The sequence below is a fragment of the Panicum virgatum genome, chromosome 1K, assembly GCF_016808335.1.
Source record: "Panicum virgatum strain AP13 chromosome 1K, P.virgatum_v5, whole genome shotgun sequence".
Taxonomy (NCBI): Eukaryota; Viridiplantae; Streptophyta; class Magnoliopsida; order Poales; family Poaceae; genus Panicum; species Panicum virgatum.
In genome coordinates, this window is record NC_053136.1 from 1,125,154 (window position 1) to 1,141,190 (window position 16,037).

At 47.1% G+C, this 16,037-nt stretch overlaps 2 protein-coding genes, 1 long non-coding RNA gene and 1 pseudogene across 7 annotated transcripts; 1 reads left to right on the forward strand and 3 right to left on the reverse strand.

Moving 5' to 3' along the window:
• Window positions 1-4,194: 4,194 nt before the first annotated feature.
• On the reverse strand, window positions 4,195-5,466 carry LOC120650847 (annotated as a pseudogene).
• Window positions 5,467-6,107: 641 nt separating this feature from the next.
• Window positions 6,108-11,839, reverse strand: LOC120696402 (disease resistance protein RGA5-like). Of its 5 annotated transcripts, XM_039979589.1 has the most exons (6): window positions 11,611-11,839; window positions 10,829-10,999; window positions 9,230-10,024; window positions 7,875-8,414; window positions 6,843-7,810; window positions 6,108-6,691 (listed from the first exon to the last, which is right to left on the reverse strand). In XM_039979589.1, the coding sequence occupies exons 4-6, from the start codon at window positions 8,242-8,244 to the stop codon at window positions 6,632-6,634; spliced, it is 1,398 nt and encodes a 465-aa protein (XP_039835523.1). In that variant the 5' UTR covers window positions 8,245-8,414; window positions 9,230-10,024; window positions 10,829-10,999; window positions 11,611-11,839; the 3' UTR covers window positions 6,108-6,631. The 5 variants fall into 5 exon arrangements, with proteins under 5 accessions (XP_039835523.1, XP_039835394.1, XP_039835460.1 ...); XM_039979460.1 differs by having other exon boundaries at window positions 6,108-7,810; window positions 10,908-10,999; window positions 11,611-11,837; XM_039979526.1 differs by having other exon boundaries at window positions 6,108-7,810; window positions 7,875-8,099; window positions 11,611-11,837.
• Window positions 9,277-10,020, reverse strand: LOC120647624. Its single transcript, XM_039924484.1, has one exon. The coding sequence runs from the start codon at window positions 10,018-10,020 to the stop codon at window positions 9,277-9,279; it is 744 nt and encodes a 247-aa protein (XP_039780418.1).
• Window positions 11,840-11,923: 84 nt separating the features above from the next.
• LOC120696744 lies at window positions 11,924-13,878 on the forward strand. The gene is made up of 2 exons (XR_005684292.1): window positions 11,924-12,583; window positions 13,576-13,878. It is a non-coding gene; the product is annotated as an uncharacterized LOC120696744 (long non-coding RNA).
• The last annotated feature ends 2,159 nt before the right edge of the window (window positions 13,879-16,037 follow it).

Here is a 16,037-nt window from a genome sequence, read left to right on the forward strand (position 1 = left end):
CCATGGGGCCCCTCCCTCTGGCACCGGCGGCTCCCCCGGCGGCGACACCGGTGGCAACCGCGGCTACCGCACCAAGAACAAGCGTCGCGGCCGCGGTCCCAACGGTGGATCCACGCCCTCCGGCGGCGCAGGCGCAGGCGGCACAGGTGGTGCCTCCCAGCGCCCACCGGCGCCGTGGATGGGCAACTTCAACCCATGGACTGGACTCGTCCAGGCCTGGGGCATGCCTTTCCGCGCGCCTGCTTCTGGTGTCTTGGGCCCCCGTCCACCGTTCCCGGCCCAACAGGCGATGATGGCACACCACCAACCTTCTCCCGCGCCGGGCCCTTCCTCCTCCTCCGGCGCGTCAGCCTGGGACACCAGCGCCCTCTACGCCGCCCTCAACAACGCCGGCGTCGCCACCCAGCCACCAAGCTCTGCAGATTGGTACCTCGACACCGGCGCCCCCTCGCACATGTCATCCGCCTCCGGTATCACTTCCTCCCCTCGGCCTCTTCCCTTTCCCTCCTTTGTCACTGTCGGAAATGGCGCACGGTTGCCTGTCACACATACAGCCGACGCCACCATTCCTACATCATCCTCCTCTCTGCATCTCCATAATGTTCTTTTTACTCCTTCTCTGATTAAGAATCCGATCTCAGTCAAACAGCTAACCCGTGACAACAATGTCTCCATTGAATTTGATCCCGTCGGTTTCTCTGTCAAGGATCTGGCCACTCAAACGGTGATGCTCCGATGTGAGAACTCCGGCGACCTCTACCCTTTGCGGCTGCCACAGCACCAAGCTCTCACTGCCTCATCGTCACCAACGGTGGAGCTGTGGCACAACCGCCTTGGGCATCCAGGCTCGCGCGCTCTCCATCAGATTCTCCAGTCCTTTGATTTCCAGTGTAATAAATCAGCTGCTCACTCGTGCCATCATTGTCAGCTGGGCAAACATGTTAGGCTCCCTTTTGTTTCTTCAGATACACCCATTTATTTCCCTTTTCAGCTAGTGCATTCCGATGTTTGGACATCTCCAGTTTACAGCAATTCGGGTTATAAGTACTATGTTGTTTTGATTGATGCCTACACTCATTACATATGGACTTTCCCGATTCGCAATAAGTCTGATGTCCAGGATGTCATTCGCACCTTCTTCTCCTACGTTCATACTCAGTTTCAGCTGCCCATTCTTGCCCTCCAGACCGACAACGGACGCGAGTTTGACACTCACGCCTTGCGCAATTTCCTTGCTGCACAGGGCACCTGCTTCCGCCTCTCTTGTCCCTATACCTCACAACAAAATGGGAAGGCCGAGCGGATCTTACGTACAATTAACGATTGTGTTCGCACGCTACTAATTCACAGTGCAGCTCCCTGTTCTCTTTGGGCGGAGGCCCTGAACACGGCGACATACCTCATCAACCGGCGTCCTTGCCGCGCCACGGGTGTCATGACGCCACACCAACTCCTCCTCGGTGCACCACCTCTGTACGACGAGCTTCGTGTCTTCGGCTGCCTTTGCTACCCCAACGTCATGCCAACGACGGCGAACAAGCTCAATCCGCGCTCCGTGGCGTGCGTCTTCCTCGGCTACCCCAGCGACCACCGCGGATACCGTTGCTACGACATCGAGACGCGACGTGTCTACACCTCGCGTCATGTTACCTTCATCGAGAACGTCTTCCCATTCCGGAACGCGACGTCCCCACGCACGCCAATGACGTCTACACCCACGGCTGTGCACACCGACGACGACGCTCCACCCACCTCGACAACGCCGGGGCCCGCGCGCCCTCACCGCCGGGTGTACTGTGCCGTCCCTGCATCCCCACCAGCGGCGGCGTCATCTTCCTCGGTTGCCACCGGTTCCTCTCCACCGACGCCACACGTCCCCACCACGTCGGCCCTGCGTTCGTCGCCCGACTCCGGCCTCTCGCCACCGCCAGCCTCGCCCACACCGATGACGCCCACACCTGTCGGAACACGCTTAGCCCCGCAACCACCACAGCATCACATTGTGACGCGTGCTAAGGCCGGCATCCTCAAGCCAAACCCCAAGTACGCCCTCGCGAGCACCGCGCCTACGATGTCACCCCTCCCGCGCTCCGTCCGTGAAGCTCTCAAGGACGACAACTGGCGCCAGGCCATGCAGTTGGAATTCGACGCTCTCCAACGCAACAAGACCTGGACGCTGGTCCCTCGACTTCCTGGCACGCAGGTCATCACCGGCAAGTGGGTGTTTAAACACAAGCTTCACTCCGACGGCACTCTCGAGCGCTACAAAGCTCGGTGGGTGGTGCGTGGATTCCATCAGCGACCGGGGATCGACTTTGGCGAAACTTTCTCCCCCGTCGTCAAACCAGCGACCATCCGCACCGTCTTGACGCTGATCGCCTCCAAGAACTGGCCCGCTCACCAGCTGGACGTCTCGAACGCGTTCCTCCACGGCGACATTTCGGAGCGCGTTCACTGCCAGCAGCCGACGGGATTCGAGGACGTGGACCAGCCGGACGCCGTATGCCTTCTCTCCCGCTCGCTCTACGGCCTCCGTCAAGCACCACGTGCCTGGTTCACCAGGTTCGCGGAACACGCCATCTCGCTCGGCTTCCGGCAGTCTCGCTCCGACTCGTCGTTGTTCGTCTACGGCCAGGGTGCGTCCATGGCATATCTCCTACTGTACGTCGACGACATCATCATGTCTGCCTCCACGCCGGCGCTGCTTCATTTGCTCATCGGCAACCTCAAGTCCGCGTTCGCTGTGAAGGACATGGGCCCCGTCAGCTACTTCCTTGGCGTGGATGTTCGCCGCACCGCCGACGGATTCACTCTCTCACAGACCGCCTACGCCCTCGACATTTTGGAACGCGCCGGGATGGCCAACTGCAAGCCAGCAACCACCCCAGCCGACTCCAAGGCCAAGTGCTCCAGCAGCGATGGCGTGATGAGGAGGCGTCCTGGTACAGAAGCATGGCCGGTGCACTGCAATACTTGACACTGACTCGGCCCGATATATCTTACGCCGTTCAGCAAGTATGTTTGCACATGCATGCGCCCATGGAGTGTCACGGTGCGATGCTCAAACGGATCCTTCGGTACATCAAGGGAACAACGACGCTCGGGCTTCATCTTCATGCTGCCAAGTCGCCAACGATCACCGCGTACACGGACGCCGACTGGGCAGGATGCCCGGACACCCGTCGTTCTACCTCTGGGTTCGCGGTCTTCCTCGGCGACGCGCTCATCTCGTGGTCCTCCAAGCGACAGACTACCGTCTCCAGATCATCCGCGGAGGCGGAGTACCGTGGCGTCGCCAATGCGGTGGCTGAGTGCTCTTGGCTCCGACAACTTCTTGGCGAGCTTCACTACGCCGTTCCGAAGGCGACGGTGACCTACTGCGACAACATCTCCAGTGTGTACATGGCTCGCAACCCCGTCCATCACCGGCGAACCAAACACATCGAGATCGACATCCACTTCGTTCGGGAGAAGGTAGCCATTGGTGAACTTCGCATTCTTCAGATTCCGAGCGCCCGTCAGTTCGCGGATATATTCACCAAAGGTCTGCCGACGGCGTTGTTTGAAGACTTCCGATCCAGTCTCTGCGTTGGTTCCACGAGCTGAGACTGCGGGGGGTGTTGGAACTCATGTGCTGAGCGACGCGGTCTTGCGCACAACGCGCCCTGCGCGCGACGCGCTCCCCGTCTCGCGGACGACGCGCTCCACTCGGCTCCGTTCCGCACGGCTCCACGCGTTCCACGCTCCGCGCGCCCCGCTCGGCGTCACCCGCAAGGCGCGCGCGCTCGCCACGCCCTGCATGGCTCACCCGCTGACTCCTGTAATCTAGCTGAGTTTGTTAGTCTACAGGTCTCTTGTAAACGTGTATATATACTACACAGAGCATCAATACAACGTACGGTTGATCCAAATCCTTCTCTACAATTAGTCTTCAGTTAACTGATGTACGCATCCATGTATGCATTCTTTATGGGCAAAGCGCAAAGCTCAAAATTAGCACAAGCAAATACATTATCCAGGGCAGAGAGTATGCAAGGAAATACAGGCCACTGCACATACGGCCAACGAAATCCTAGATGCACTCCCAAATCTCGTTACAATAGCATCAGAACAACATCCAAATGTGCAGTATTATTTATGGACGGAGGGAGTAGGTAAATACGAAAAATAGAACTGGATTCACTTCATGTGAAATATGAACCAATGTCCATGCAAATTCATGGTTCTTGTCAGGCCACAACATATTGTTAAGCTGAAAATTAAATACCAGCATACATTCACTAGCTAGCATAAAACTCTCAACTTGGTACATATATATCACATGGCTCAAAAAGCCTGCAAATGATAAATGTGCAAAAGAAGATACTTGCAGCAACAATCTGCTTAATTATTCTCACGATCGGCTGTTAAGCGATCGGAACAAGACTTTCAGTGAAGAACATGAGATCGAAGTTAAAGAGAGTTTCCCACTCGCGTGCCTGGTGGTATCTCATGTCACGCAGTTCGCACAATGTCTTCACCTTGTCAGTTACCGGGTCATAGTAGTATATAGTGTCACGTCGCCACAGGATGACGTTGTTGCTAAAAGGAGGAAGCGCCATGGTGTGGCAAAGACCAGCCGTGAACTCGATGGCGTATCGCCACTCCCACATCGTGTACAGGCCCTCGCCTGCTATAGGCTGGACCCATACATCCAGTATTGTCTGACTGCGGCTACAAGCCGTCAGGCACAGATCCCGGCCGTGCAGCACATCCAGCATGAAATCATCTTCAGGGTTGAGATCATCGATCTGGCAGCCCAACGCCGTTGAACTCCTCATCATCCAGGCTGAGCTCAAGGATGCCCCACAGCTCTTGCTCCAGGGGCTTGTCGAGGCGCCAGAACATGAACCCGCCGACGGCCAGGGCGGTCTGTATTCTACTAGCAGGGTACGGAGGATCATTGGCAATCTCCCTCCAACCGCCGCCGCCACCAACAGTATACACCTCCATCCCGTGTTGGGATCCAGTGACCGCCTGACCGGTAGAAGGCCTGAACAACCTTGTACTTGCCGATGCGCGGATCTAGGCCCAGACCTGCACAATAGCACTTGGATCTTCCACGTGCTCGTCGTAGATCGTTGCGGTGACTATCCGGCAGCGCGATGGCGTCCCTGGTGGCCGGGTTGAAGAGGAAGAGCCCGGTGTTGGTGGGGGCGAACACCAGGCCATCACAGTGCGTGAAGTAGCGCAGGAAGTTGAAGTGGTAAAAGAACTTGTCCTTTGCGTCCAGGAACGTCACCTGCGGAGGAGGATTACTACTATTGGGAGTAGAGGTGCCAGTGCCACTGCCACCGCGCCGTCGCAGCTGCCATTGGTAGAAGAGGAGGTGGCCGGAGAAGGTCGATGGCCACCTCTCGCCGCCTCGCCGGGGCTCACTACGTCCAGGCTGTGAGGGCTGACGATGAAGCATGGGTCCTGCTGCCACATTGCCTGGGAATATAATACGTATAAATAAATAAATAAATAAATAAATAAATATTGGCAACGTATGTATTCCGGTCCGAGGAAGACAGTCACCGTATCCGTCTAGGAGACGAAAACTCTCAACCCAATTACATACAATTAGCTAGCTAGGAAATCAGCAAACGATGATCCCTGCTGACTGATCGATCAATATAATTGATCTAGGAAAAGTAATTAAAGATGCAGTGAGCAGAAGGTTGCTTTGCTTGGCGCGACATCGATCTGGGAAGAGAGGATGGATGGAGGACGCGATGCATGGTTGATTGGTTTAATTTCGCAGGCCGGCGGTTTGCTTGGCTTCCCCTGATATCAAGCACGTACTACTAGAGAGGGGCAGCAGCATCCATCCAGATCCAGCAGCATCCTATCATGCAGCAGCACTATGTGTTGCTTGCTCTCTTGCTTCACGAATCAAGATTAAACGGACTGACCTAAGATCTCAAAACTGTGCAGCTACTGCTACTAGCTTATTTAACAGAAATATTGTTGGCATCAACTCAAAATGCACGCACACATTAATATTAACAGAAAGATTCTTGGTATCAACTCAAAATGCATACACTCAGCCTTATTTCAAACTGATGCACTCATCCATATCCATGTATGAACAACAAAGCTCAAAAGTAGCAGAAGCATATTACCCCAAAGACAGCAAGCAATCAAATCCAACAAAATCCCAGATCCACCTCTAACCACCGTAAATCTCATGTTACAAATATCATTCACAATAACATACAAAAACATCGCAGGGATTAGCTCATTCGCACCCTAAGGGATACCCAACAAGGGTTCTGTTCTACCATCAACATCAGCTGATCTGTTAACTTGACAGAATACAAAACAAGGGTTCTACCATCAGCAAAAAATGTCTAGGAATCTACCACCAAAATTGCAGATGAGTAGCGAAATCTTTACACCTAAACTTCGCCGAACAATGGACCAGCTTCATCTCTTATCGTCTCAGTCATAATGATCACTCTTACACCTTTACACTTAGCTGTTGCTTTATTTACCGCAGTCGCTATAGCACTAGCAATAGTGGCACATGAACCCACAATGCTTACAAACAGGGCATTCAAAGACGACACCTTATCCAGGTCCAAGACTTGAACTTCACTTGAGGTCTTTAAGTGCAGCTTCTCAAGCTTAGAGAGGCATCCTTCTTTGAAACCGAGCTCAAGAGCATCTGAAAAGACAAAAAAACGGTGGAGCTGCAAGAATGAATCTTTGCCAAACTCAATAGATACAGGACTTTCAATCCACAACTTTAGAAGTGCCAAAGAAGGCAACTTGCCAAGTGCTGTCACATCTTCCGCTTCAATAACTTTCATGCTTACCGACACATGCGCAAGCCTCAAGTAATACGATGTGAATGGGGGAACACGGATCATAAAGCATTGGTTCTCCACGCAGAGCTTTCGAAGCTTTACCATGGTGTCAAATCTGAAAAACCTCAGTGCAAGAATACGGACCATAGACTCATTTCCTCCGCTCAGCGTTAGCTCCTCAAGTTTACCTTTTGTGACCAACTCCCCAAGGGATGTCTCAAACCAGAAAATGCGAACATCATCTTTTTGCTTGATGGTACTTAAGCCCCAGCAACATGAAAATACCCTCAAGTTATACAGGCTCCCGAGCTCTTTTACAGCATTTTCAACGCTTGAACCGACATCAAATATCTCTAGTTTCTCCAACTTTTGCAACCTTGCTATGCCAGAAGGAAACGCTACCTCGCCAACTTTCAGGCATGTCAACATCTCAAAATTGATAATACTATTTGGCAGCTTGGTCACTGAAGAGTCTTGTATAATTAGTGACTCTAGCATTTGCAACTTATGAAATTGACGAGGCAGTTGTGTTACCGACGGCGTGTTGAGTATCAAAGCTTTCAAGTACACAAGCTGAACAATTGATTTTAGATTTGCATTGGAGAAGTCAATGCACCGGTGTACTAGCAGCAGTCGCAAGAATTTGCACGTGGAGAGGCTTGGAACACCTCTGCAGGAGTACAATATCATTGCTCTTGTATGATGACTGATTAGATTGTTGTCAGCAATGAAGCCCGCATTTTCTGAAACAAGAGACAGCCGATTCAGCCTAGTCTTATCCAATCTTGATACAGGCCTTGAGGCAGCCGTGTAGAACCCTTTATCATAAGATATCTTTGCTAGCATATCATGCACGAGACTCGAAACTCTAACCGACTCAGCCTTTCCATCTGCAGCAGTTTGCACAGGCTCCAACAAATGTTGATTAATCAACTCATCCACATTTGCTGCTCCACTAGACCTTGAAGCCACAAGATCTTCTGCTATACAACAACAACAACATAGCCTTTTTTCCCAAGCAAGTTGGGGTAGGCACAAGATCTTCTGCTATCCATGACGAAATTACAACATCAATATCAACAATGCTGCCCCGTGGAAATCCGGCCAAGAATAGAGCACAATCTTTCAGCTGCCTTGGCAGAAGTGTATAACTCAGGAACATATTCTGATGGAGAGAATGAAGGGATTCTGACTGGGAGCATTCCCGAAAGCAGTTCAACTCTGATGATATCTCCTCCCAAGCATCTATTCGCATAGGCCCACGCCCTAAAATGTGACCAGCCATTTTCAAAATCAGCAATGGAGTGCCACCACATTTCTTCAATATGATTCCCATGTTTCTTTCAAATTGAAGAGGGCAATTGTCTGTGCCATAAATGTTAGAGAAACAATTTTCTAGATTCATCATCATTTAAGGGTGACATCTTTAGAACTAACTCTTTCCTTTTCGAGCAGATGAGCGCAACACTGTTAAGCCTAGTGGTTAAAACAATTTTGCTACCAAGTTTGTTATTAGGAAATGCTGGTTTTAAGCTTTCCCACATTCCTGTTCTCCATAAATCATCCAACAAAATCAAGTACCTGTAGAGCAGCAAAAAAAAGGATGTCATAAAGGATATCAAGAGGCATATTGAGACATCAGCTTCCATTTTAAAAAATACATCAAAATGTACATGAAAAAAATCAAACAAAAATATATATGGGTAGTTGATGCAATGTTACACGTTCATGTAAAATTTAAGCTTGAACATTTTTTTTTTCTGCAAGAAGAAACAAAAAAGACAAAATCAACATGCAACCGATGCGGGTTGCGGATCCATATGAACAGTGTATCCAACTCAATGGTATCCTTGCTTTGTCTTTTTTGTTTCTCCTTGTACAAAATTTGGTTCAAGCTCATGCAGGATATTACTGAAAACTGCCTACCTCTTGAGGTGCCCAGAAATGATCTAAAGCTCTTTATGTGTGCTATATTCCTAATTCACCAACTGAAATTCTTGTTCAAAATTACATCATGCTTGCAGATGTGGTGCGTACTATTAAAGGATGCTGATCGCCAACATTAGACAATCATAGAAAGCCACTGGAGACTTGGATTGGATGAAACTGTTCCTGGAGGAAATCAAGAACAGACTGTCCCAGGAGGGCCTTCTGTAGTTAGTGTGCTTTGATACGGCTATTTTAGAACTGTTGGGTTTATGGATATTCTAGCAGGCTTTAAGACTTGTAAAGTTGTAAGATAGCTGTTTTTGCGTTGTTCCTAATTTAGCTAGCAACCCCAGAAGCGCTTGGTGGATCCTGTAAAACTCAAACCATATATACTTTCTACAAAAATGGGATTAGCCTGATTCGAATTAAATATTGAGATATCTGTACAGAGAGGGAGGAAGAAAAACCTTTTTGTTGCTAGTAAAGCAGAGATCTTTCGAATTAGATGATTCGTTTAAAGTTCACCAGACAATAGATCCACAGCACCAACTTGCATACAGATATCCTTGAGTAAGCTTCTAGTATCAACGCAACCAGAGACACATATTGATGCCCTGCTCTCAAACTCGTTGCCGATTGAGTTGAATGCTTCTAGTGCTAAAGCTGTTTTTCCTGAACCAACACTGCCTACAATGGTGATAACCTTGAGGCTGTCAGGAGATTTTGGAATCTGCAAGAGGCCAATGAGGTGATTGAGCTGCCCCTGACAACCGAGAAGGTCTCCATGGTCTTGTGTTAGGATAGATGAAGCTCTGCAGCCCATTCCATCAAGCATATTTGAAGATGTTAGTTGATCCCAATTACTGCTTTTATAGTTCTTAGCAAGCATTTTCAATCTTCTCTTCAAGTCCTTTACATGATCCACGAGCATATACCTGACTATGAAATCCCTTGTACATGAGTTCTCCTCACATAAGAACTCAGAGATGTAGTGGTCCACTTCATACCGTATCTTAGTAGCTCTTCGAGACCAATCAAGCATCTCGTCGCATGGCCAGATGATTTGCTCGAGCTTTTCCACCCATGATTGTATGCTCGAAAGCTCATATGTGAGTGACATCAATTCATCTTTGATGCCATTTACTGAGTTGTACTTTTGCACAAGGTCATCCTCAAGGGCATTTCGTAACCTTACAATCTCTGGTGCTATAAGAGGGATCACAACACCTGCGATACCAGCAAATGCAAGTGCCTTCATGATTCTGCAGTAGACATAAAAAAAATTCATTAGCATGTCCTAAACTCCTAATGAGAGCTTGTAGGGATAGGTAGAAAATAGATGGAAAGCTCTTTCTGCATGTATAAGAAATGCTCTAAAAGAAACCATAAGAGTGCAAAAAAAAAAACTATTAACATTTTTAAGAAATCATAACTAGGCAAAAAAGAACAAGCCAAGACAACAACACATTCACAGGCAATAAACACATGCCACTATCACACACTCCTGAAAGCTCTAGTACACACAATGGCAACAAAAGTAGAAGCAGCAACAGTCAAGCATATTTAAGATTTAGTAAACAAGATTTCAGTAAAAATTCTGGAGTAATGCTCCCTAACTAGACAAACAAGCCCCAACAGATTCCATGCTAGTTCCAGAAATCAATTTACAAGCACAAGACATGACAGTGACTAGAAAATAAAGACACGTGGACACAACAACCCGATAATTTGTGAGTTGCAATGACACGTTCGATTGGTCTCATAAAGTGAGTAATCATAGCCATCGCATGCTAGTTTAGAATTACAAAGATATCCTAACACACACACACGCAAGCGCGCGCACCCACTCACACACCCTATAAAACATAACAGTATCAACAAAATCTGAGCATCCTATGATTTAGTAGGACAAATTCAAAATAATCCCTAAAATTCCTACAGCAATCTTCACAACCTGAAAAAATTCCTAGAGCAGTCAATCCTATCCAAACAAGATTCCTATCTGAATTCTCTCCTCCCAACCCATACATGCCCTAAATAATTGGATGAAGAGGAGCAAGTTGAACCTTGGGGTGGTCGGGTGGAGGATGATGGCTACAATGATGCAGTGGATGATAGAGGCTGGTGGCTAACAGCTGCAAGCACCTGGTCAACAGTAGGTTCTGAATTAATGGTTGCCGATAAATGTTTTCAAATGGCCCACAATGCTTCCAGCTGTAAGTTTCAGATCCATGAATCTGTTGACAGTAGACAGAAAATTTAATCAGCATGAAGGTCCCAGCAAGGGCCTGTTTTCAATGGCAGGAAGCAGATAAAAAAAAATACTGAAGCGGTTTGGCATTCCAAAACGTATCCTAACTCATGTATTCCAATAACCCTAACATGCAAAAGTAGCAGCAGGACCAACATAAGCAAGCACTATCATGAACTGTGAGTTTGTGCATGATGACCCTACCCTCTTTGTATTACCGTACTCGACAGAACTATTGCAAGTTTGTGAGGTTGACACTGGAGTGGAACCTGCAGATCACCGCCCCCCCCCCCCCCCCTAATTTTTACTCACACTCCGCTACTGCATCCTAGTTTACAGTAGCGAAAGGTATCCTAACACGCGCGACCACATACACCCTAATGGCAGCAGCGGCATTCCAACATCATAGGGTTCAGCACAACGAATTCGGAGTAAACCCTTAAAATCCTCACAATCCTGCAAACCCGAAAAAGATCCCGCGAGTATTCGTTAGTACCCGGACAAGATTCCTAGAGAAAACCCTCTTCTTCTCACCCGAACAGGCACTCCATTTCATCCATCGGAAGGAGCAAGAAAGGAAGATAAATTGGTTTCGACCTTGGGGTATTGGAAGACGGCGGCGATGGTGAAGGGAGAGCACTGAGCAGCTGATGGCGAAGAGTGAAGGCGCCGCAGCTGCCGCCCCCGCCCGCGGCAGATGCGGCCCGCTAAGGCCCTAACCGGAGCGAGGGCGATGGCGGCGAGTCGCCGGGGCGGCGCTGTACCGGGCTTCCACCTCGAGGCGAGGAGGGAGGAGAGAGGGGAAGAAGAGAAGGTTCTCGAGTCAGAGAGAAAAGCGCCCTAAAAAAAAAGTCAGGGAGAAAAGCCCGTCTCGGCCCGAAAATGTAGGCCCGGCCCGGCTAATGAAATTTTTTATTGTTTTAATTTGTTCGTAAGGAAGATACACACGCACAAATATTTCTGGTCACAACATTGGTTAGACAACTTAAGTAATGTGTGGATAACTAGTATTGTCTAACCAATATATATCAAACTATAAAGTATTGATTTAAGACAACTTAAGTAATGCGTGGATAATTAGTTTGATGTTTTAATATAAGACAGATCTTTTAAGCTTCAAACCAGTGCCGATTTTAGCATGTTGATGTTCATATGAACAGATAAAAAAATATAATAAGTTTAAATTATATTTGTTCCTTTTTGTGTGGGATTCATATATAGTAGAATGAGTTTGCTTGGGAGTTTGGTGTGTGCAGCAAGGAGTTAACAATTTTCTTCTTGAAATCTAATTCTTAAATAGTACCATGATAGTTAGTAGTGAAAAGTTAGCTTGTTATACTATCTAATACACCTCCAGTGCAAAATTCTCAAGGATTTAGGTCTTTAAATTGATTCTGGTAACAGGGACAAAAAGATTGACCTGCCTTTTGTTATTAATTACTCTTACTTTCAGAAATATATCACACCTTGCAAAGATCATTGGTGACTTCAGCTCTTGTATATGACAGTTCTAACCCCAGCCACTGCATTTGCTGGAGAGTATTTCATAGCAGCTTCCTTCTATGCAAAGGTGATACTCATAATATTATTTGTGCCATGTGGTAACATTTATAGATATTATGTTGCCTTATATATTTGAATTCAAAGTAAGTATCACGTCGCTTGGTTATAGATGAATTAAATCCTATCGTTTGAGGAAATCTACCTAAAATTTATATCAATTGGTGAGCAGATAATAGATTATCCAACCAGTTGTGTGTTATATAAATTTGTATAGTTTTGAAAGATAATTTATTGCATACCATTTTGTACATGAATAAATCCAAGCACATGTTATGCTTGGATTTATTCATGTACAAAATGGTAAGCAATAGATTATCTTTCAAAACTATATAAATTTATATAACACACAGCTGGACCATTTTGATCTCCTTTAAGTTTTATACATGTATTGATTTTATTGATGTATTGAACCAGTTTACCTCAAATCTTAAAATTTCCAATTTCTCTGTTGATTCATATGCACAGATGTCACAGTACCAAGTTGATGCACTACTTCAACTTCAATTTAGTAAAATGAACTTCTTTTACAATATAGCTAGGAGATCGGAAATTTGGTAAAGTTAATTAGCACTACGTACAATTAGGTCCTACTTCTTAACTTTACACCTATCTTTCCATATTGCTGGTTCAAAAGTTTGATGGTACAAAAGTGGAATCATATTTCATATGCAAATCATATTGTGTCAGTATATAACCAGTACAGAGAGCAAATCATATTTTATATGCAAATTATGATGTCTAAGTAAAGATGATTTCAAGGCAATGTCATTTGTAAATATATATTCTGAAAGTAATAATTATTTTCGAATTGGCTATTAGCTCATGCTGAAAAAACAAGTAGACAAGTGTCATGCTATATGCTAAATTATGCATTTTTAATTAGATATTTATAAAAAATAACTCTAGCATGAAAGTGGCTTGTTACTGCTTTTCTTTTTGTGCCCCATGTAAATGATATGAACCAACATGAGTGACTAGATATTGCAAATGTTTTTTCAGAGTAAAATATGGATTTTAATGGCACGATGCTACACGAATTTTCCATGGTAAGTGAGGGGATTCAGGGAAGAACCTTCTCTTTCATTTTGGTGGTAGAGCCACATTTCTGATGTGGTTACTGATCACTTAGTGTGATCTTCACCTTATGATTCCCTACGAGGTCTTGATGTATTTAGAAAGTTCAGTCGGATGTGTACAAATAATATTTTATCCTCTTTCAGGCTTTTTTTAACAAATGAGTTTCAGACCTGGTGTATACATATTGGATTATGAATTTCTAAAAAATAAACACGGTTTGAGTTATTTTGATTCTTATAAAAATGTATCCAAACTCGGTTTTGCTTGACTGTATGGTAGTTCTCGCTAGTATAGATTATGAAGTATGAATATCATATCACAAAATCAATAGGATATTGTCCGATAAGCGGCAGTGCAGTATCGTGGACTAAGACCTGAGCCACAAGATTGTAGAGTTGGAGTTTGAGCGAAAGAGAATGTAAGCCTCACTAGCACATGAGATTCTGGGTTCGATTTTTCATGGGAGCGAATATTCTGGGATTTAACTGCGTTGTGCATTAAGTGGTAGGTGACGTTCTCGTCGACAGCGAGGCGTCTGTGGTGACTTTGTCAATCTCGAGGATTTGCCGGCTCAGTCTTCGAAGATGCTCATAGAGGTAGGATTTGCGTATGTGTATTCATAGAGATGTGAGTGTGCGTACGTTATGAGTGTCTGAGTTGTACTTTGTAATTAAAAAAAAAAGAGTTGGAGTTTGAAACTTGCCTGATGAAGCAAGTGGGAGCGGCGAGGCACAAATATCAGGCAAGGTGTGGCACCCACCTCATATGCGTGACCGGTACCGGTGCAATACATTCACCCTCCCTTTGCTGACATATTTTTTTGATAGATGTGATTTTGCATGTGACTGGTGATTTTGCGGGTCACGGTCGTGTTTGGGCGCGTCGCTGGCTTGCTTGCTGCTTGGTTTATTTGGGCTGGGAACGTTGCTGCTCATTTTCTTTTTAGCCGTTTCCGCTCGAGTTTGGCGCGTTTGCGTTCGTTTTTTTTTTGCGTTAGCTTCACTGGCGTCCGTCAAAAAACGCGACGCGGGTTGGAAGCGAAGAAGCGGAGACGTAAATGTGCTGAACGGTGCAGACGGCAATCAAGGCAGGGGCAATCGCGGCCGCGAGCGCATCCACCTTCACCCTCCAGTAGTCGGGCGCGGCAATGAAATTAAAAGGTCTTCCCCTCTCGCCTAGAAAGTGTTGTACCGACGAACAAGATCCATTGATGGATCTTTTATCTCTCGCCATCTTGGTCCGATACTACTTTGATCGATCGCTGCTAGCTGTTGACGATTTTATCCCTGGGCGGCCTGATTATGTTCCAGTGGCGGACCCAAAGGGTAGTCCGGGTAGGCCCAAAACTACTCAAAAATTTGGCCCAAAAACTTTTTAATTCTTCAAAATAGTGTCCAAACTTGGCCCAACAAATCCCTTGGCCCAACTGGTCACCTGTCCCTCTCTCCGAGTCTCCCTCAGCTGAAGCCTGAAGGTCCGTTCGGCCCTTCCCCTACCCCGACCCCGAGGGCGCCGCCGCTACCCGCGCCTACGCCTCCAGCCGCCACCCGCGCGGCCCCACCTCCTGGCTCCTGCCGAACGCGGCCGTCCGCGCGGCCCCGTCTGGCGACCTCCCGCCGCCGGCTGCCTGCCGCACTGCGCCCGTGTCCCCTGCGCGGCTGCGCCCTGCTGTTGGGCGCCTGGGCGGGCGCTGCACGCACCGGCAACGGCCGCGGTGAACCCGGCGCGCCGGCGCCTCCCGCCTGGCCGCTTCCAGGCTCCAGCCATCCCGTGCACACGTGCGGCCGCCGTCCGGACCCTCACTGCCACTAGCACTAGTAAGTACTTTCTTTTATAAACATGAAGCGATTGTCAAATCGGTGATTGTGATTTCATCTCAATCTCACTTAATGGAAATATTTCTCTATTTTTTCATAAACATTGCACTTGAGTCATGAAGAATGGAAGCATTGCCCTTCTTTTTAAGAAACATGAAGCGAAAGCAAAGAAGCAAGATTGCTTCTTCCCCACCAATTTCAGTTTAATGATGACAGTGGTATAGGCTCAAATTAAACTCCATTGTGTGATGGCAGTGGTTCACGTTCAGCTGTAGTTGTGGATGATGCTAGTGGTTTAGATTCAAATCCAGTTGTGGATGATGCTAGTGGTTCAGATTTAAAGATGATAGTTCAACTGAATTTTTTTTGCTAGGACTACCCTAGTTTCAATTCCTGGGTCCGCCACTGTCATGTTCGGAACTATATTCTTTGTATTGTGTCAATCTCAATTATTTACGATATGAAGATGTCTCAAGTATATATACTCCAAACTAATTTTAGAGTTTGGATAAAAACCCACAAGTAAGTGGACAAGAATCAGGACTTTATTTTAGTACACCCTCCATA

Bases quoted from the DNA above. Each gene is read 5' to 3' on its own strand.
- LOC120647624 (XM_039924484.1), bottom strand. From the start codon at position 10,020: ATGAAGGCACTTGCATTTGCTGGTATCGCAGGTGTTGTGATCCCTCTT.
- LOC120696402 (XM_039979460.1), bottom strand. From the start codon at position 8,244: ATGATGATGAATCTAGAAAATTGTTTCTCTAACATTTATGGCACAGAC. The intron at 7,811-7,874 runs ATCTTGTGCCTA...GTATAGCAGAAG, and splicing joins TTCGTCATGGATAGCAGAAG to ATCTTGTGGCTTCAAGGTCT.